The sequence below is a fragment of the Natator depressus genome, chromosome 6 (genome assembly GCF_965152275.1).
Source record: "Natator depressus isolate rNatDep1 chromosome 6, rNatDep2.hap1, whole genome shotgun sequence".
Taxonomy (NCBI): Eukaryota; Metazoa; Chordata; order Testudines; family Cheloniidae; genus Natator; species Natator depressus.
The window spans coordinates 19,115,339-19,137,333 of record NC_134239.1 but is presented as its reverse complement, the minus strand read 5'-3'; the positions used below and the strand labels follow the sequence as shown (position 1 = coordinate 19,137,333).

Sequence of the window (21,995 nt, the reverse complement as noted above, 5' to 3'; positions counted from 1 at the left end):
CAGTTACTCTGAGCTGATCCCCATCCAATCCCAGCGTCTCCTGGCAGCGAGTGAAATAAGGGGTGGTCTTGTGGGTCTTGGAGGCCACAGGAAACCCGCGCAGGATGTGGGATAAGATGAATGGCCTCAGTGGGTGTGAGGGGGAAAAGCTCAGAAAAGTGGGGGGACAGGTTACTGGTTTATGAGAGCTACTCTCAAGACATTAAATGTGAAGGGGGCGAGCAGGCCGTGAGTGGCTGCTCTAGTGCATTCCCTGGAAGCAGAGCCCAGGAGACACCAGCCTGGTCACTACCATGTTCTGTAGTTCACTGGTGTAACGCTCGTGCAAGGGCATGAGCATGGGGCCATCAGGGCTCCCATGTTCCTTGTCGAGCTGCACGTACAAACTCTAGTTGGCTTTGGCGAGTGGTGTGGGTCCTGCCCCGCAGCACCAGGCGCCGGGGAGGAGAAAGCGTTTCCATCTGCTCCACGTCTCCCTTTTCTCTGGATACGTCATGTCAGTTTCACAGCACGGCAAGAAACGGACAAGGGCCGGCAGAGCGCGGGATCCCAGGGCGGCAGGGAACAGAGCGCTGCGGCCTTCGGAAATGGACGCCCCCCCCCCCCCCCCCCGGGGCCGCTGGCGTTCGGGGCTGTAACAGGTAACGTACACCCGGGTCACAGAGACACAGATGCAGTTGTTGATGGAGCACAGAAGCTGCTATTCACGAACTTGTCCTTGAGCAGCTTGGCTGACAGGGAGCTCAAACCCCGGGGCTGTCACTGGACTCCACTGAACATCTTTCCCAAGGCCAAAGGAGCACAAGTTGCCACCTGGACAAAAATACACAAGCCACCTGAGGCTTTTTGTGCACAGAGCTATTGATCTCCAGCTCGGGGGGTTGGCTACAGTCACTCCCTGTTCACAGAGGGTGACAACAATCCCTCATATACAGCCGCAGAGCTGGAGAATCGGGAGTTGGTTCGTATATCCCAGACACCTCCAGTCTGTTTCGCTAGGGCGGGTCTAACAGCTACTTGTGACATCACCCCCACACCTGCGCCATGGCCAAGGCTGGCATCACGTCGCTATAAAGGCACTGCTCCTCCGGGAGGCTGACCTCCAGGGCCGGGCTCAGCTGCTTCCAACCTCAGCTGTTTTCCCTGCTGCCTTCTTCAAAACAATGGCTGGTTAGATTTTTGTTTTACTTTAAACAAACATGCAGACGCACCCCCCCTCCCCCCATCCCTCCTTTCTCCTCACTAGAAGGGATTCCACTCAACAATTCCCTGTCAGGCAGAGAACCGGCTCTTCCACCGTCAAGGCGAATGCTTTGAAAAGCTGAAAAACAGGCTGGTCTATTGGAAACTGAGAGGGGGCAGGTGATCAGAACAAGAACAAGAACGAGGAGCAATGGTCTCAAGTTGCAGTGGGGGAGGTCTAGGTTGGCTATTAGGAAACATTATTTCACTAGGGGGAGGGTGAAGCACTGGAATGGGTTACCTAGGGAGGTGGTGGTATCTCCATCCTTAGAGGTCTTTAAGGCCCAGCTTGACAAAGCCCTGGCTGGGATGATTTAGTTGGGGTTGGTCCTGCTTCGAGCAGGGGGTTGGACTAGATGACCTCCTGAGGTCCCTTCCAACCCTGAGATTCTAGGATTCTATGATCAGCATACTCTGGCTGACGCCAATTCCAGCCAAAGAGATAGACAGGGGCTCTGATGTAACATCCTGGGCTAACTGGGGGACTGGGACTCCCAGATGGGAATGTCTCTTTTCCAATCACCAAGTGAGGTGGGGGTCTTTGCTGGCTGGTGAGAGCAGCTGCCTGTGGGAGAAGGGTTAATAAGTAGCTGGTTTCTGCAGCCAGGAGAAGCAGCAGGAAACTATTCCCTGTGTAAAGGTTAAGGCAGCTGGAGACGGGGATGTGATTATTATTGATAGTTTCTCTGGCACCGGGAGTGTGAGGTGCTTGCTGGAGCTGGGCAGAGGCACAGATCTGTTTTATTCCCCTAGGGCAGCTGACGTGGATTTGCCGGCCAGCGTTACCCATAGGGCCCTGTACCCAGTGCCCTGCAATGGGGAGCTCAGCCCCCTCTGCCACAGCTACCCCCATTAAAGAGCCTCAGTGGCAATGAGAAGGTTTGAGTCATCATTACCGCAGCGGAGGGTTCGCGCTGCACCAGCCCAGGGCGCATCACCGACTCTCCCTGGCCGGGGGCCCAGCCTTATGAAGCCGGCGGGGAGCTGGTTTTGGGGGCATTCCGCATTCCAACCCCGGCTCTCCCTTTCCGCTCCGTCTAAGCACTGATTTGCTCGATGAGCGTCTGGCTCTGAGGTGGGACTTATCGATCAGGCTCTGGCTAATTGATAGTGGGCAGTAAGTGGTATCGGTAATCCATCTGTTCACCATTTCCACTCGCTGGCTGCTCAGCTGCGATCCCATCACAACCAACGTTCACCTTGGTGCGTCATTGCTGTCCCAGGCCCCGGGGCTGCTCCCCGCACCAGCCTTTCCAGCATCATGGCTTGGCTTGTATTTATTTCTTGGCCTCCCTACGCTCCCTCGGAGGCTGGGCTCTCATTAGCCTCATTCTCCATATGAGGCAACTAGGGCCCAAAGAGGCCAAGTGACTTGCCCAAGGTCACACAGGAAGCATGTCGCAGAGCCAGAAATTGAACCCTGATCTCCTGACTCCCACTCCAGTGCCTTAATAACAAGCCCACCCTTCTTCCCCCCGGCTGGCATTGCCAGTGAATGCCCCACTGTGCTCAGCAAAGGCAGAGATACGGTCTGCCCAGCAGAGGAAGTTGCCAGCTCCTGATGCTGTATGAGGAGCTGCTTGCAGAGAGAAGGGGCAGGAAGTCTGAACGGCTGCTCCTGCTTGACAAGCCATGGGCTCTCTCAAGGAGACTCCCCTTTCCTTGGCACGTAAGGTCCCTGGGCCCTGCCTGGGGTGCTGTTAGCCCTGCAGTGAACACAGCTGGTGGAGGAGTCTACTGGGACTGGAGATCTCGCCTGATACGGCTCACACTGCCCCCGTACCAGGGGTGACGCAACAGTGCTTCTGGGGGGGGGGGGCTCTGTTATCCCCAAGGGACTGGTCCCCGGTGCTGGGAACAAGAGAAGCCCAGCCCATCCTCCATTGCCACGGAGAACTTGGCAGAGCAGAGGCAGGGCACCCAGCGGCTGGAGCAGAAGGGAGGCGCGGGGGTGACATTTGCCCACTGGCTGAAACAGGGCACGCCCCCCGCCCAGTCACCCCCGCGGTGAGTCGCTGGGCTATGGAACAGACCACCCGGAGGCGGGATTCCTTTCTGGTTCTCCTCTTCCTTTTAAATTGTGCTGATCGGCATGGACAGTGCAGTAATTCCTATGCCTCTCTCTGGGCCGGCCACACTGCGCCAGAAGTCTGTTATTAACCAGGACAGCTTGTCCTGGGGGTGTCACCCCACTTCTCTTCCAAGAGGGGCCCTCTGCAGCATCTCGCTCAGCCCTTTAAGCACTGGGCCATGCACGGCTTTTACTGCAAGCTGATCTCTCAAGAGGTATTCATTTCAGCAGAGCTGGGAGCTCCCCCCTCAGCAGCGCTAGCTCCCAGCCTCGCCCTTTCATCACAGCTTCTTCCAGCACCGAGCCTCCAGCAGTAGGACCTCGCCAAGGTACATCCAGCCAAGCAGGGCCCACAGAGCTGTGCTGGCCAAGCGGAGCAGCATCTGGTAGAGCGTTATGAACGGTGCTTGTCATTAACCATGCCCTGTGGGTACACAGCACTGCCCTCCAGTGCACAGAAGCAGACCCGCTCCTGTGGGGGCAATTCTCTTGCTCTCTCATGGCTGACGGGAGCGCCAGTGCTGCGAGCGTGCAGGAAAGTGGACAAAACGTCCCACACATTTCTTTGTTTCCATTTGCTCCTTGACGTTTTCCATCTGCTGCCAGCGGAGGGAGATTCATCGGGTCTCTCTGAGCAGGGGACCAGAGTTCAACTCATGGGCCTGGGGCTTGGGCTGGAGTCCAGCCTGCAACTGGGACATCCGCAGACGAGACCCCTTGTGGATCAGTCGTGCTCCCACCCTCCCCGGCTGGAGACAGAGGTGGCAGGTGCATACAGACGGCACCTGCATGCCTGGCCATTCCCCATGCACCATCTCCGACAGGCAGATCTACAGCATCTCCAAAGGCACCTTGCAAAAATTAAAGCCCCATCCACGGTAACCGCAGGAGAGACAGCGCCACTGAAGGGACATCGCCCACCAGAAACCTCTCTGGCACCAAACCTTCTGCCCGGTGCATGTTCAGGGCGCTGCACTGCGAAAAGAGACCAGAAGGTTTGCTATGGACTGAGGACTCTCTTCTGCATGAATGGACCCCAGGGGTGGGTGAATCCAGCAGCCAGACTGCTTCCCACGCAGGAGATTGCTGAAGTGAAGGCAGAGAGCGGGGCAGGTTTTTGAAGCCGGTTTCGTTCATATTACCCACTCCCGTCTGGCTCTGCAGTGATTTAGAAGCAAGGAGGGCAGGGGATCCAAAGGCAGCGTGGCTCAGGGGATCAGAGACACTGGGCCTTGGAGGGAACTAATGATGGGAGAAGGGGAAGTCTAAAATGCTCTGAGCCCTTCCCCTTGGATACCAGTGGTTTCTTCTTTCATCCTCTCTAGGGCCTATTAATCGCCTCCCACTTGGCCTTCTCGGGGGCTTTTGGGAGACCCTGGCAGCTGGTCATTGTCCTCCGAGCCTTTGGAACACAGATTAATAGATTCCAAGGCCAGAAAGGCCCACTGCGATCATCTGGGCTGAGCTCCTGTGGGTCACAGACCAATGCACTGCCCCGGAATAATTCCTAGAGCAGAGCTTTCAGGATAACCTCCAACCTGGACTTTAAAATGGCCAGTGCTGGAGAATCCACCACAAGCCTCTGTAAATTGTTCCAGGGGCTAATTACCCTCGCTGGTAAAAACGGGTGCCTTATTGCCAGTCTGAATTGTCTAGCTTTGGCTCCCAGCCGAGCCACAGCCCCTCGTAATGATGGCCCGGGGGGAAGTCTGTCTAGACTTGCCCCCCCCAGTGGCCCTTCAGTTGCTGATACTGGCCCCTGGCAGGCTCCATGCTGTGGGTCTGATTTAATTACCTGGGCACCTGCGGTTCTAAGATGGCAAAGAAAAATGGACGGGAGAGAAAAAATAGCATCCCACTCTTGAATGCGACAGAGAAAAGCTCCAATGAGCCCCTCTCCAGAGCTCGCCCTGCTCCTGACACAACCCACCTTGGGGGAGACTAGGAACACTCGGGCCATCCACGGGCAGCACAAACATGGGCATGGAGGGGGAGAAGTGACTTGCCCAAGATCACTGAGCGAGTCCCTGGCTGCATTCATCTGAAAGCCTGCATCTCCCAGCTCCCAGTCCTGTGTGCCAGGTCCTAGCCCATGCTGGGCGCCCTGCCCTGTTTACAGAGATACACCCACGCAGGTGCCGGGCATTTCACAGCTGGGGATGTGAGGCATGGCGGTGGTGCCCTGGCACGGGGACTCAGATGCAGGAAGTTAGCGAGAGCAGGGACGTGAGGGAAGTAGGGAGGAGGAGAAAAGATGGAGAGAGGAGAGGAAAAGGAAGTAGTGTGTGGGGGTCCTAGTCTTTTAATCTGTGTCTGTGCAGTGCCTGGCACAGCCAGAGCCTGATCTTGATCGGGGCCTCCATGTGCTACTGGAATTGACAATGCTGAACTATTCATTATTTGTAGGCAAGCCAAGAGCCCAGGCTGCCCTGGGAGCCCCATCACACCAGGCCTCGTACACAGCACAGTAAGGGCCAGACAGACACTACAAACCATCCCCGTTTTATAGATGGGGAACCGAGGCACAGGGACACTCAGGGAGTCTGTGGCAGAGGTGGGAGTCGAACCCAGACCTCCCAAGGCCGGCCTTCCTCTCCAGCCCCGGCTTCTCCAGAGACCCCTGCTGCTGGGGGACAGTGAGCAAAGGTTCCCTGAGCGCATCGGGCCGCAGAGGCTGAAGGGACCAAGCAAGAGGGCAGCCCCTGGAGACTCCAGGGAGGGCCACTGCTGTGGCCAGCTGGGAAGGTAACAAGTACATCACACGCCGGAGCGGAGACAGATAAATGCTGTAAACAAAGAGGAGCCCATTAGGATGCATGGCACTACGGAAGTAATTAGCAAACTTTGTCTAAACGAACTAATTAAAGCCCCAGAGGAGGGAAACAATGCCCTCTGAAAACGTGATTAGACAGGCGGCATAATTAGGCTTTGATTGTTTGAAAGGAAGAATTCCTTCCACTCCCTTGGAAAGTTTAGCCCGAATTCCGGAGCAGCCTTTGGAAGATGTGCTGCTGTGGGTGGGGGACGGGGTGGGGGGGGTCTGAAGGTGTCAGCGCAGGGCGGCGGAGCGGGCAGCTGGTACGAGCGCCATCCAAGTCCCTCCCACGCGCTGGTTCCAAAACTCGGTGGCACTTCCGTGCCGATTTCTGGAGGATTCGCTGGGGTCCCCGGGGACGGTGAGGGCTCCGCGGTGCCACAGGCTCGGTGCCCCCCGCCCTGTGGCGCGGGCCCTGCGGGAGGGAGGGAGATGATGGGTGGGATCCGTCCACGTGGCACTGGCGCTGGATTGATACACACCAAAGGGGGGAAGCCGCATCGACTGCGGCCCACATAGAACGAGCCTATTTCTCGCCATCTCAGCGCTGCCTAGCGTGCAGCTGGCTCTCATTAGCAGCACACGCTCGGGAAACCCAAATAAATGGCTCTCTCCACTCCGGGGCGGCTGAGCTGTAGCAGATAAAAGCTTCTCTGTCCCCTGGCACAGCGGGGCTGCGGTGGCGCCGTGCCACGGCTAGGGAGAGCGAGGGGCTCTGCTGGAGGAGGGGCTGGGCACTGCCTTGCCCTAGCTATAAGGAGCTGCCTGTGGACGGCAGCCTCTGTAATTAACACACCGCCGAGTTTCAACCGCTCTGGGCTCCAGTTTTCCATCTCTGGGTGTTTTTAGCCCGATTGGTTTGCTTTGGGTCCAGGGAGCTATTTCAGCCATGGCTGTTTGTCTTTCCAACCAGTGAAATTTCCCCCTCCCTGCACTGACAGAGGCAGCAATTCACAGCCTGGCTCCCCTGAGCTGGCAGCTGCTGGGGGGACAACTCTCCTGTTTGCTTACAGTGCTGGCAGGAAGACGGGGCGTGTTATGTTCAGATGGGCCAAGGCTCCGGTAATCTGTGAGATGCCCCTCCCGGCCTTGCTCAGGGGGCCACCACCACTGAACTGATGGGACGACGGAGAACAGGTAATGGGGCTCTGCTTTGAGGCAGCCCCCCGCTCCCCCCCCCCCAGCTGGCAGGGAGAGCTGCACCCCCCACATCCCCACCTGCCTCCCACGGGTCAGTAGGGCCTGCAAAGCAGTTGAGACGGTCAGGTGACAGGGCAGGAGACGCTCACGGTTTCTGCTCGGGAACCCCCTGCGGGGGCACCCTACGACTGCGCCGATTCCATGCTGGAGCCCGGCTAGGGCTGTCTGATGGGCCGCAGCACTGGCAACCTCTGCAGCCAAAACCGGGGCCCTGTCTCTGCACCCAGCTCAGGAGCGATTTCAGTTCCCTCGGTAACCCCTGCAGGAGCCAGCCACCTGATTTTCAGCCAAACTTCCTAGTTCTCACACAGCCAGGGAGGACGTGCACCAAGAGATCACCCCCTGGCTGCCTCGGCTCAGCAGAGAGAGCTGGGGCAGGAAGGGGCCCATGCACAGCACCCAATCTATGCTCTGTAGTTCAATGCGTGGGGCTGGGGAAGGGCAGCACCACACAGATCCCCATGCCAGGGGCTGCAGCGTGGCGTGTAGAGAACCTGGCTGCACTGGGGGAAGCAAGCAGACGGGGGCGAGAAGCAGCCGCCCAGGGCCGCTGGCTGGGTCCCGCTTAACAGCCACCTGTGCTCCAGTGATGTCCCCGAGATGAGACAGGGGCCAAAGCCACAGAGATGCTAAGTGTTCAGCTCTGGCCTCTCTCCATCCCCCCAAGGGAAGAAGAGCCATTAGTGCCCCAGGGGCGCTCCCCCCGCCAGCAAGCATGGGACAGAGAAGGGCACCGAAGCTGCTTCCATGGCCTGAGACCATGCGATGCCCGCACCTTGCCCAGTGCCGTCAGGGCTGGTCCTTCCTCTCCGAACAGCACAGAAGGGGAACAGATGCAGGCAGAGCCTCAGAGGGAAGGGGAGGGGTCAGGCAGGAGGCGAGGGAGACAGCAGGGCTGGTCAGGGTGCAAAGGATAAGGGGAAATAGCTGGGATAGACCACACCAAGCAGGCTTTCCTGCTGCCCCAACCCTAGAATACAAAGGGGGGGTGCGATTCAGCGGAGGTGACACATGAAATGTAGCTAAAAGGAAATATCTCTGTTGTGCCATTATAAGAAACCTGTGGGACTCCCTGCAGCAGGGCAAGGCTGATGGCTTGGAAACCATGTAGGAACATCTGACAGAGGTTTACTTTGTCTAGTGGATACAGCAGGGAACTGGGTGCCCGGACACCTGGGTTCTACTCCTGTTCCCTGGTTGACCCGCAAGTCGTGCCGATCTCTCACTGTCTCCACTTCTCTGGGTGCGTCAGAGAGGATGCTACAGACCCACTTTAATCAGATGCTTTGGCAGCCTCACGTCAAGGGTGTGCAAAGGGCAGAAGAGCAGGCTGGACTTCTGCACCAGGATCAGCATTTCAAGAGCTCTCAATCCTCATGCTTCAGGGCAGCAGCTTGGCCAGGAAGAAATGGCCCCGGCCTGATTTGTCCAGATTAGCTGCATTCTGGAGGGAGGTGGAGTTGGCCCTGATATCTAAACCACCTGGAAGTGGTCTTGGCTGTAGACGGTCCATTGCTCTGTCCTGTACAGAGTCTGCAGTTAGCTGAGGCCAGCATAGGGCTCCATTAACCCAGGTCTCTGTGTGTGGCATGCCAGTCTTTCCATACCCTGTGCTAATTGCAGGCACATGATTGCCATGCCAGTGCCGTGGCTGCCAACGCCTCAGGAAAGGGGCAGCGATCGGTCAACGTCACCGTTATCACAGTGAGGGGAAATGAAGCATCACTGTCAGGCAGTGAAATATGAGCTTTCCTTCCGCTGGGCTCCCGTGCTGCCAAGCCTGGCTCAGAGCCTGCCTGAGCCCCGATGGCACGGTCCTGGAGGAGCAAGCCAGCCCCAACGTGCTCCTTGCGCTGCCCTTGGCAAGGGGCACTGCATGGCGCAGGGCAGGTCCTGGGAAGGGCTGGTGCAGCAGCAGCAGCGCCCAGGTACCCTCCAGCCCCAGAGGCCCACAGCCAGATCCCCCGGCCCCAACAGCCCTGGGGGCGGCAGGAGTGCAGGGCTCGGGCTGGGGTGCTCTCACAGCCCTCGACCGACACTCCTGTCCCTTGGGGGCAGGAAACACCCTGCATGGGCGACTGCCGCGGCTGTCCCCGCACACGGGCTCTCGTCGCTGAGGTCGAGTGGGACAATCCCAGCCCTGCCGCTAACCCCCTTCTCAGTGCCCTGTGTTGGGAAGTTCGCCCCACCCTGGGGATGGTGAGAGGGGAAGGCCCCAGCAGGTTTCTCTCTCTCTCCCTTGTGTTGCATCCTGAACCCGAGAGGGGTGCGGCCCAGGGGCCCCTTCCCAGTGCAGGCTTCTCTGGCCCTTGGGGAGGCAGGCGGCCAGCCCAGCTGCAGCAAGAGCATCCATTTTGGGTTTCGGACGACCCCGCCTGCGGCAGGCTTCCAGGGAGAGGGGAGCAGCAGGGGCGGCACATCAAAGCCGCCATGGCAGCCACCGCACTAAGCACATCGGAATCTACGGAGCGGCAGGTGCAGCCCGGGGCTCGAAATGCCCCCTCCCCCTTCAGTAATGTCAGGAGCAGCTCACTGTGCTCAGACGACAGCCGGGCTCTTGGCCCCGGAGATTCCAGCGGGAGCAGGGCCACGTCCAGTTCAACCACCCCCAGCCCCGGGCTCCTTCCGATGGGCCGGCCCCCACGGCCTTCCAACAGGGCAAGGCCACCTGGAGACCCAACCCCACAGCCACAGCCCCCTCCCTGCTTCCCACCTTGTGTTATCTCCCAGGGCAGGCTGAGCGGTGCTCTACCCCTACTCTGTGCTTCCCAACAGGGCGATGCCAAGAGGGGGCTGCCCCACACCTCCTGCCATGTGCTTGCCAAGAGGGCTCCTCATCGGGACCCCCGGACAGCGCGGTGAGCATTGCGACCCAGGGATCCCGTCAGAGATCCCCACACACATCGCCAGGGGGATGGATCCATACGAACCAACACACACACGCCTACGTGGCTTCCAGCAGCACAATCCCCTAAGGACTCCTGTTTTTACTTCCCACCGGGGCCATCCTATGCCCCCCCCCCCCACTACGGGTTTCCCACCAGGGCTATCCCCCCTCCCTTCACAGGACCCCTGCCTCCCTCAGGGCACCCTCTGTGTCCGGGCAGCATCAATGGGGAGACCCCTTTGCCAGCCCAGCTCCAGGGGCAGCAGGAACCCATGCAGGGCGATCCCAAGGTGCATCGGCCCCCTCCCCCGGCACGCACACGGCTACAGCCCCTAGGCGCCTCCAGCCCAGAACCGGAGCCGCTAGGAGCTCATTTCCCATTTAACAGAGAGAGAGAGAGAGAGAGAGAGAGAGGCCAGCCTGTGATTACCATCTGCTCATCCTCCCGGCTCTCGCTGGAGTCCTCGGCCTTTCTCTGCTGAGCTGCTGCCCGGGCCCCGGCCACACGCCTGCCAGCATCTGTCACCTCACCCAGCCTCTCGCCATCTGCAAACAACAAACAGACGCAGCAGGGCGCATAAGACTACAGCGCCCTGGCCGGCACGCCAGCACTCACCCACCGCGGCCCTGGGGAGATGGAAAGGGGACTCTGCCTCACGGTGCAGTGCCAAGGAGCGTCCAGGTCTGAGCTACCAGCACCATCACCTGTGTCTGTCGTGGGCTCAGTCCACAGCCCCGTCCATAGCCAGGGCCAGTCTGTTCCTCCTGCAGCTGCCACCTTCCTCCCAGCACCACAGAAAAGCCCTGGCTGACATTTTCAGACTTGGGTGCCGCACGGGGGACGCCCAAATCAATGACTTGATTCTCAGAGGCACTAGCACCCGGAGGTCCTGCTGGCCGCAGGGGCCCATGGGAGAGTTAACTTTAGGCATCCTTCCATTGTGGGTCTGTACAATGCCTTGCACAACAGGGTTTTGGCCCAGGCCTGGGGCACTCCTAGGGGCTCCCGCAATAGAAACAGCTGGATCCCATTTCACCCCCAGTGGTGCTCTGCTCCTTGCACCCCCAGGGGGTAGGGCCTGGCACAGGCGATTGTCAAACGGCTAAGAGAATCCAAGGCTGCCAGTTAGGAGTGGTGGTCTGAAGGAACTGGAGAGTCCTTAGGATAAGAGAGAAGGTCCTCTCATGGATCGGTAACTGGTTAAAAGATAGGAAACAAAGGGTAGGAATTGATGGTCAGTTTTCAGAATGGAGAGAGGTAAATAGTGGTGTCCCCCATGGGTCTGTCCTGGGACCAGGACATCATATTCATAAATGATCTGGAAAAGGGGGTAAGCAACGAGGTGGCAAAATTTGCAGATGATACAAATTACTCAAGATAGTGAAGTCCAAAGCAGACTGCAGAGAGTTACAAAGGGATCTCACTAAACTGGGTGACTGGGCAACAACATGGCAGATGAAATTCAGTGTTGAGCAATGTAAAGTAACGGAAAACATACTCCCAACTCTACACCAACTGATGGGATCTACCTTAGCTGTGGATCTCTCCTCACAGGGAAGCTGTTCCAGACCCCTCAGCATTTCTGTTACCCTTCTCTGTACCTTGAACAATTCCAGTACAGCTCTTTGGAGCTGGGGAGACCAGAACCGCACGCCGGAGAGTTACGCAGCTCACGCCCTCTCTGAGCACCCGGGGCACCAGTAAGAACGCTGCACAGTGGGACCCTGCACCAGGATCTATTGCCACAGCCAGCGGTGCCCCTTCACCATCCACCAGCAGCCTCCCAAGACACTCTCCCCCGCCCGCTCGGCAAGATGCACCGGCACCAGAGATGCCCCCCAGCACCCATCCACCCCAGCTCCCCTGTGTGACTGGCTGATAAAATCAAATGACACGTACCTGGGTGCCCAGAGGGAGCCCATGACGGGGCACTAGCTAGAACCAGAGGCAGCTGAGGGAAGTGCTAGGACACGCTCAGGGCTGCTTCATCCATGACATGCAGCTTCACCTGGGTGCTCAACTCAGCTCTGCCCATGAACCCCAGCGCTGACCTGCAGTGCCCCCACCATCAGCTATCCCAGACCCGGGCCCCACCCAGCTCTGCCCATGCACCCCAGCTGTAGCCTGCTCCCTCCCCACCCCACAGCTTTGCCAGTGGCCCCCAAAGTGCCCCCAGGCTCCCCTGCTATTTCAGTGGTGGCCTCTCCTGAACACAAGCTGCCAATTAAGTTAAATGGGACCAGGACACACGTCAGGCTGGGCCGGGCCAGGATGTGGTCTTAGGGCCCTGGGAACTTTTGCCAAGTTCTGAGATTATTTTTGGTGCACAGCTGCTGCGTCCCGGCTGCTCTCTGCAGACAAGGTCTGAGCTCAGTGGCCACCACAAATGCCTCCTCAGACCACCAGCCGTGCTAGGGCCACCAGCTTAACCCAGCTGCCTTGGGCTCTCTCAGCCTTTGGGCTGGGCACACGGGGGGCACCAAGAGAAGCAGAATCTGGGACAGGTGGCAATACCCAGGCCCCACTGAATAGCTTTCAATGCCCCGCCCAGAGCAGCTGCTGTCACCTGCTGGCCCTGCCACAGCCTTGGAGGGGGAGCCCCCAGCACCTGGGACATCCTGCCTCACAGCAGACACTGCTGGGGAAGTATCAGGGCCAGGTGATGGCACGGAGCATGCAGCCAGGGCAGGGCTAGAGCAGCTGATGGAGAGAGGGGGCCTCCCCAGGGCCCAGGCAGTGTGGGGCAGAGGGCATGTGTCTCTGGGGGCTGAGCACTCGCCTGGAAAGGGGCTGCAGGGGAAGGGGTTGCCCTGGTCCCGGGAGGCATGTGCCGTGCAGACAGCGGGGCTGGCCCTGGCGCTGGGGGGAGGAGGCAGGGGAGCAGAGGGCACTGCTCTTTGGCCAGGGCTCCTTCACCACATCTGTGCCGAGCGGCTTGCAGCGGCTCATCAGTGTCAGCTTTAATTACACGTAAGGCAGCCCAGCCTGCAGCCCTGACGTAAGAGCAGGGATGAGCTGCAGGCTCCTGGCTCCATGGCTGAGCCTCCAGCCCCAGAGATGGGGCAGCGGGGCCCCCGTGCACCCGGCTTGCCAGCCGCTGCCTGTCCCACAGCACTGCAGCACAGAGGGGGGAGCACTTCTTCTAACACTCCTGTTTCTCTCCCAGCTGTCCCCAGCAAGGCACACAGTGGATTCCCCAGCCCTGACAGCCCCTGGGTTTGCAGCATCCATCACCCCCCACGCCCACAGCCAGATCCCCCAGCCCCGACAGCCCTGGGGGCGGCAGGAGTGCAGGGCTCGGGTTGGGGTGCTCTCACAGCCCTCGACCGACACTCCTGTCCCCTGGGGGCAGGAAACACCCTGCATGGGCGACTGCCACGGCTGCCCCCGCACACGGGCTCTCGTCGCTGAGGTCGAGTGGGACAATCCCAGCCCTGCCCCTAACCCCCTTCTCAGTGCCCCGTGCTGGGAAGTTCACCCCACCCTGGGGACGGTGAGAGGGGAAGGCCCCAGCAGGTTTCTCTCTCTCTCCCTTGCGTCGCATCCTGAACCCGAGAGGGGTGCGGCCCAGGGGCCCCTTCCCAGTGCAGGCTTCTCTGGCCCTTGGGGAGGCAGGTGGCCAACCCAGCTGCAGCAAGAGCATCCATTTCGGGTTTCGGACGACCCCGCCTGCGGCAGGCTTCCAGGGAGAGGGGAGCAGCAGGGGCGGCACATCAAAGCCGCCATGGCAGCCACCGCACTAAGCACATCGGAATCTACGGAGCAGCAGGTGCAGCCCGGGGCGCGAAATGCCCCCTCCCCCTTCAGTAACGAGCCAAACAAAGAGGAAACCGGCTTGGGGCTAGAGGGGACTGGGCCTGTGGGATCCCACGGGGCTCCGGTCCTTTCTGATCCGCTTCCTTCCCACCCAGAGGGGGCCTCCTAAAATGGTTCCCATGCCCAGCATCAAGACAGGGCCCCAAACTCCATCCAGGGCCACACCTTGGGCACCCGTCCTGACCCTTAACCCCAACAGGAGCAGCCCGTGGAGGCAACGCTTGCTTTCCCAGCATGCCACGCTCCACTGGGACGCCAAGCGATCTGCTGCAGGAGGCTGAGCATGGCTGGGCAGGGCCTGTGGTCTCCATGGGTCCCAGATCTGCACTAGCGATGGGACTGAACCAGAACCCTGGATCCTATGGGGACGTTTGGATCTGATGCAGACGGGGCTCAGGCCCCTCCCTGGTCCGTGGGGCTCAATGGGCAGCACTCGCTAGGCAACATGAGTAGCACTGAGGAGGGGGGGCAGTCACCCCAGCCAGGGTCTGGAGAGCGTTTCTCAGCCTGCCGGGGGAGGCTTGGCCACAGCAGCCGGCCCGGCTCTGTAATTGCATATTGGCAGGAGAGAGCTGTCCTGCAGGAGCCGAGTCTCTTTGCCAGAGAGCCCCCATCATTCAAGCTCACATTTGCCACACTTGAAGGAGGGAAGGACTCAATCAATTGCTCCTGGGAGGAGGACTCTGAAAACACAGCTCTCACTCAGGCTAAGTGGCCTGGAAAGCACTGCCCGCTCCGGGCATCAATCCTGGTCCCAACCCGGCCTCGGAGGTGCTGGGGGAACAGCAGAGACTCTCTCTGAGCTCTCTCTGGGCTGCCACCCAGGCCCCATTCACACCCAAAAACCAGACAAGCCCCCAAACTCTCTCTGAAGCGTCACGGCTCAGGCTTCACACAGGAAAGCACAAGCTGCCCCCCGTGTCTCCTCTCACCAGCCCAGGTGGGCCTGGAGCTCCATCCCACTAGACGGGGAGAACCCCGTCCGGATGTGTGTCTAGCGGTCAGACCGGGGCAGGACTCTGGGGTTCCAGGCCCAACTCTGCCACTGGTTCCGCTTGAATGGCAAAACAACCCTTGACGCTGATTGGAGTGGAGAGCTTCGAAGCAGGCTCTCAAAGGAGCCCAGAGCCAGGTGTCCAGTTCCCAGGGCATCCCTGACAGCAGAGCTCTCAACCTGCTCCCTGGCAGCGTGGCACAATAATGATTTCCAAGCTAAAAACTTCCCTCCAGAGTTTTTTTTTATACTGATCCTTCTGCTCTGCTGAGCAAAGAGAGGTTTATACAAGTATCTACTTACAGCATTAAAATAATCGGCTTCCCAAGAATAACATGGCAGGGATTTTGAAAATGGATTAGCTGTTCACTAATGCACCCTCCACCCCTCAGACCTGTGTAACTGACACCTCCGAGCCTTTCCAATGAACGGGAAGATCTGGAACCCAACCAGGGTTGCTAGGAGGGGGAAGTGAGGGATCACGGCGGGCAGAAGGCAGGGGAGTGAGGAGTTTGTTTTCACATAGCAGAGTGGGCAGAGCCAATTGTGGAGCTGTCTGGGTGTTTTTGCATAGAGGAACCATATGAGGCGGGTGCTTAGAACCTGCAATCGCCAGCATAAAGCTGAGTTCGATGCTCTGCTCCATGAATGCGCCTGACGGGGAGAGAACTAAATGGCCATAAACTAGAGAGAGAGAGAGAGAGGCAGGTCATTGGAAACCAGCAGGAGGCACCATGCTCCCACACGTCACTTTCTCGCGCAGAGGTTCAGCTCCCCGGCCACCCTCAGAGTCACATTGGCAGGCTCTACCGGCTGCAGCTAGACCTCACTGCTTTCCACACCCCTTGCCCCTGTAGAGGGCGCTGGACCCTCTAGCCCTTCTTTTAAGTCATTAATACAAGTGCCAACCCAGCGCCCATCAGGGCCCCGTTCCCCGCTCTCCTGCACCTCTCACAGCCCGTCAGCTGCCCCAGTGAGCAGAATGCCGCCACTTGCCCCGGAACAAAGGGCGACACCGGGCGCCCGGGAATGAGGGATCAAGCCCAACCGGTGTCACGGACGGCGTAGCTAGGCCTTGCAGAGCCTTTAGCACTGGGGAGGATGCCCTCGAGGATCCTGCCTGGCAAAGGTATGGCGTAGGAGGAGCTCAGCTGAATGGGGCTGACCCTCGCTGGGGGTCCAGTTCAAGGGCCGGGCAGAGGTTCAGGCAGGCCCGTATCCTGGCAGCACTGGTCCTGGCAGGCCTGCTCTGCTCCGGGAGAGGAGTGACGGGGGGATGGATGGGCAGGGACTCCTTGGCTGCTGTAGGTTCCTAGCCCCCACCCCTGCACTCCTGAGAGAGAGAGAGAGACACACACACAAGCGCAGCCTTGCTGCGACACGAGCTGAGGTGCCCAGAGCAGGGTGTGGGCACTGCTCCAGCATCCCACCTCCAGGGTTAGCCGAGCATCAGTTTTGGGGGTGAGAGAGAGTCTGGGTGGCAGGATCTCCTCCCGCATTGTACAGCATGGAGCAGAACAAGCCTGGCTTCCCCACATCTATGCCGGGCCCCCCGTGGGCATACCTACACTGCAAAGACTTCTGGTGCTGAGTCTCAGAGCGAGTCAACTGACTCGTGCTACAGGGCTAAAAACAGCAGTGTAGATATGGGACTCGGGCTGGAGCCTGAGCTCTTAAATCGCACCGGGGGAAGGGTCTCCAAGCCCAAGCGGGGACGCCCACATTGCTATTTTTAGCTCCGTAGCACCAGCCCCGCAAGCCCGAGTCAGCTGACTCGGGCTCTGAGACTTGCTGCCGCGTGACGATGGAGTCTCCTGTCGAGTTCGACGGATGAGCTACAGTCACTTATTGCGGGTCCTGAGATGAGACCGAAGACCAATTTCGGACCTGCAGCCCCAGTCTGCAAGTGCCACAGGTAAAAACAATGGTCAACGAATAGGCACCTCGCACATCTTTCCTTGACTGCAGCAATGCACCAGTTCTCAAAGCCTTTCAGTCCAAGGTGGCAGAGTGGCTGCCATCGGGTCTCGGTGTGGCTGAGGGCTCCCAGATGTTGAAGCCAATGCTGTAAGGCTGGAGGTTGGCCTTGAAAGTGTCTTTGTAACGGTTTCTTGTTCTATTCTGTGATTCTCCATAAAAGATGGCCTTCGGCATTCTGCCATCACACATACAACCCACAGGAGCGCATGTCTCAGCTGGGCGCTCGCCATAAAAGCTTCTATGCCGGCGATGTGACAGCACTCAAGAACCTCAGTGTTTGGAAGCAAAACTTGCCATTCAATTCCCATTTTCTGCCGCAGACATCATAGGTGGAATTGGGCCAAGCATTCCGCGTGACGTTGATAAGCAGTCCACGTATCGCAGCCGGAGAGGAGTACGGTGACAACGATGGTGTGGTAAACATCAATTTTTTTGCAGTCTGACACAATGTTCCTTCCAGAGAGAACCCAGCTGTATTCCAAAGGCTCCGATGGCTGCCCCAGTGAGCTTCATAATGTTGCCAGCAATCCCTGCATTTTATGAAACGACACTGCCTCGGCAGCACAACTGGTCAATTACCTCGAGTGGTACCTCGTCGATGGACACAACCGGAGGAGTTGCAGTACTTCCAGGTCAAGGCTGGACCATGGCTTCTGTCTTCTGCAGGCTGAACAGTTTGCTGCATGCACAAAGCAGTCAAGAAGCAAAAATGTCCCTGAGGTTATTGGCCAGTACAGCACAATCAGCAGCAAGCAGTAATTCCTGAATAATTATCTTCATAACCTTTGGCTTCACACGCAGGCAATGCAGATTCAAGTCACCTCCACTCATACGGTACTGCATATAAATGCCACAATCAATGTCTCTGAATGCATGTATTAGAACAGCTGCAAACACAATACTAAATAATGTCCGTGCAAGAACACAGCCTTGTTTTCCTCCATTGGTGACAACAAAGGGAGCTGAGAAGCAGACTGGGTGAAGGACAAGAACCTGCATGGACAGATTTAATAATGTTGACAAACTCACTGGGGCAACCGAACTTGGAGGACAGTCCACAGGCTATCTCGAGTTACACAATCAAAGGCCTTAGTAAGAGCGACAAAAACGACATACAGCTCTTGATTCTGCTCATGACATTTCCCCTGAATTTGGAGGAGTGCGAAGATCATGCCTGAAGTACCGCACCCAGCACAGAAGCCAAACTGGCTTTTAGGCAGCATCTTCTCCATGAGTTGATCAATTAACATGACTACGGCGAGTATCTTTCCTGCACTGGCAAGGAGTGAGAGGCCATGATGGCTACTGCAAGAAGCATGATTGCCTTTCCTTTTGTCCAAGTGAACAGTGTTTGTTCCTGGGGCACAGCCTCCAGGCCCCAAACCTTAAGTAGAGGCCAGTGAAGTCCCTGATTAGCTTGTGGCCCCCACATTTGAAGATCTCCCCAGGAACACCCTCTGGACCTGTTGCTTTGCTGTTTGGCATTTGCTTGACAGCTGTCCATATTTCAGAGATGTTCGTCAGGATTGAGAGTTGGCCTGGAATTAGAAGTTGCTCCAGATCACCAGGCGCTGATGCTGAGGTGGTGGCCAGTGACCACTTTTAAACCTTGTTGAAGTGCTCAGCCCATCTTTTCAGAATTTGCCCACGACTGGTCAGTTGCAGTGATGCATCTGCACTCTAGACAGGGCTGGTACCACTAGATAGTGGGCCACACGTAGTCTTCAGCTCAGCAAAAACCTGATTGGAGACTTTTTGGTCTGCTGCTTATGGAAGCTGCTTATGGAAGCATTTTCCACCAGCTCCCCTTCCCATGGCGAAGCTTAGCTCACACACTGCACTCCGTATGGTAATAAGCCATCTTTTTAAGAGATGAGTTTTTATTGTTTATCTAACAATGTGCGAAGAGGAGGCATGGAGGTCAGCAGTTGCTTTATCTCATCAGATCAGTTCCGATTAGATCCTCTTCACAAAGCCGAGGACATCTTTAGACACACTGAACACTATTTCCTTAAAAGACGACCAGGCAGAGTCAGTGTTTATTGTATCTGACTGAAAAAGTGCGTCAAGAACTTCATCAACTTTTTTAACAAGCCCTGCACGCTCAAGCTTGGCTACTGGAGATTGAGGATACCAGCACTGTTTTAATTGCAAGCTCAGTGTCATTTTACATCTCACAAGTTGACGATCAGACCACACGGACGCTCCCGGCATTGCATGGGTGGTCCTGACAGGAGCGCTGATGTGCAAAGACAGTCAGTTAAATGCCAATGACCAGAGCAGGGATGCATCCATGTTGCTTGGTGCTCTGTTGTTGTTTTGTGCTTTGTTGCAGTGTAGACGAACCCTGTATGACCAACACCACACCCTGGCCACTCCTCGTTTCCTAGCCTGCTCGGCAGTCGCAAGAAGGAGCTAGTAGGCAGCCTATCCTGGGCGAGGCCCCCTGCTGTCTGATGTGTGCACTGCACCCACGCACCCAGTGGGATCAGAAGACTCCTAGATAGTAACACTGAGCACCAGCCTGGTGGCACTTGGCAGGTTCAAAGCATTGTACAAACGCCAGTGGATCCTTGGGAGGAAGGCAGCCTCCCCCCACGTCACAGATGGAGAAGCAGACCCAGGAAGGGTGAAGTGATGGGTCCCAGCCACACAGCAAGGCAGGCTCAATGTTGGGATTAGACTTCGCCACTTGCTGGCTCCCAGCCTGAGCTCAGACCGCCAGGGCCCACACAGCCTCCCAGCAGTGATGCCAACACCTTGGTGCAATTCGCTTCCTTCTTCCCATACGGTTGCTGTGTGCTTGTCTTTTGCAAGCCTGATGCAACACACATTCCCCCTCGTAGAAAGCTCCCCCCACCACTCCCCCTGCCACTGCCTGCCCCAGTAGGAGCCTCCCAAGTCTGTTTGAAGAGAGATTCTCTTTCTTCTCCCCTAGCAAACACAGCTGCAGCCTGTGCTGTGATTCTGTTGCGGCAGGGGGAGATGTGCTGGTGCCCTTGGCGATCGTTCCTTGGCAGGGAAGGAGGGTGGGAGAGAGATCCCCCATGTCAGCTTCTCTTCCCATCTCTTCCCACCAAGATACCACCCCGAGGAGATGCTGAGGGAGCCCGGGCCTGCTCTGGATCTCTGCATCAGAGTGTGCTAGCCCCACTGGACCATCTCCCCACACAGAACTCCATGCCGCAACCCGACCCCCCAGCCTCAAGGGAGACGGCTTCATTTGAACTTAACTGAAAACCCCAGGCCCTTCCCAATGGTAGGGGAGAAGGCACGTGGCCTCTCCCCCTGAGATCACGAATGGCTCAACCAGAGCCTCGGTGAGCACCCAGGTACCACATGCAGCCATAGCAATCTAGGATGCGGTGTTTTCACGGCACGTCAACAGCACTTGAAATGTGACCCCTCCCCAAACATCAGATCCCGGCGGCTCCCAGCTGCCACCGGCTACCAATAAGGAAATCAAGAGAGGACAGACCATGCTTGGCAGCCATACTGAGATTGCTGGGCTTTGTTGCTGGCACAGCCAAAGTCAGGTGCTCGGAGGGACTGGTTGGGGGTGAAGGGACAGATGCTGCCCCATGCTGGTGTTTGCTGGCCCCTCAGAAGCACCAAGCCCCGCGGCTCATTCCAAAGCTTCCCTGCTGTTCTCAGCAGCCCCTGCCTCCCCCGCCCAGCTCCCCAGTGCACGGCCCTGATCCCATTAGTATTCCAGAGGCAGCGCAGCCCCTTGTGTCTCCTAGGAGATGGAAGCAGAAATACCATCCACACCACATCTCAGGAACAGGAAATTAACTTCTAAAGTCCCCTTATCCTGCTCGCTGTCATTAGCCAGCCCTGACAATCCCAGTCCTTTTCTCTTGCTTGGCACCTCTCCCCACTCCCCTCCAGCTCGCCGCCCAGCCGCTCCCCCTTCCTTTTACATCGAGGCCGCACGTCCTTTCACTCGGCAGGGCGGGCGAGGGACGATCAATGGACCCACAGAGCCGGGGGGAGGCGCGAGGGGCACAGCGCACAGGCAGCCATTCAGAGCTGTCTGGCACTAGCTGCCCTTCAGAGGGAAGCCCAGAGAGCACAATGAGCCTTCTCAACTGGAGCCGTTAGCCAGTCAGTCCCAGAGTCCCCTCCTTCCTTTCATCGGCTCCGTAATGCCCACGCTCTGCTCCCCACGCGGCACTGACGTTCCTCTGCACCCCCGACTTCCGTCCAGAGAGTAATTAGCCACGGGGCAGGGGTGCTGCTGGCTCACAGCTCAGCTAAAGGGCCCCCGTAGCGGAGGATGCTCTTGCAGTCCCTGGAGATGGGGATAGCTCGTGGAAGGCCAGTTTGCACTAAGCCCAGTTCCAGAGGCAGTGGGAACAATCACGGTGGGTTAGTGCCAAAGCCACGGGCTCTCCGCTGCCCAGACGGCCTGCGAGCCGTTAGGTTGCTGCTCAGCTCCCAGCCCTGGGGCAGTCTGGTTTCTCTCAGTGTCAGTTTTATTAATTAATAATGGCGCCTAAAGCCCGTGAGTCCTGTTCAGGAAGTTTAACAGGGCATGTGACATTCCTAAGGGTAGGAGTACTTGTGGCACCTTAGAGACTAACCAATTTATTTGAGCATAAGCTTTCGTGAGCTACAGCTCACTTCATCGGATGCATACTGTGGAAAGTGTAGAAGATCTTTTTATACACAAAACATGAAAAAAATACCTCCCCTCACCCCACTCTCCTGCTGGTAATAGCTTATCTAAAGTGATCACTCTCCTTACAATGTGTATGATAATCAAGTTGGGCCATTTCGAGCATAAATCCAGATTCCCCCCCCCCCCCCACAAACCCACTCTCCTGTTGGTAATACCTTATCTAAAGTGATCACTCTCCTTACAATGTGCATGATAATCAAGGTGGGCCATTTCCAGCACAAATCCAGGGTTTAACAAGAACGTCTGGTGGGGGGGGGGGAGGGGGGTAGGAAAAAACAAGGGGAAATAGCTTATCTAAAGTAACC

At 57.7% G+C, this 21,995-nt stretch overlaps 1 protein-coding gene across 2 annotated transcripts in view; it reads right to left on the bottom strand.

Annotated features, from left to right (window-relative positions):
• Positions 1 to 21,995, bottom strand: part of B4GALNT4 (beta-1,4-N-acetyl-galactosaminyltransferase 4) — a 120,126-nt gene that overhangs the window by 47,370 nt on the left and 50,761 nt on the right. For both annotated transcript variants that reach the window (XM_074954698.1, XM_074954699.1), the window contains exon 2: positions 10,646 to 10,761. In XM_074954698.1, coding sequence (XP_074810799.1) covers positions 10,646 to 10,761 — 116 coding nt within the window. The remainder of the gene's footprint in view (positions 1 to 10,645; positions 10,762 to 21,995) is intronic.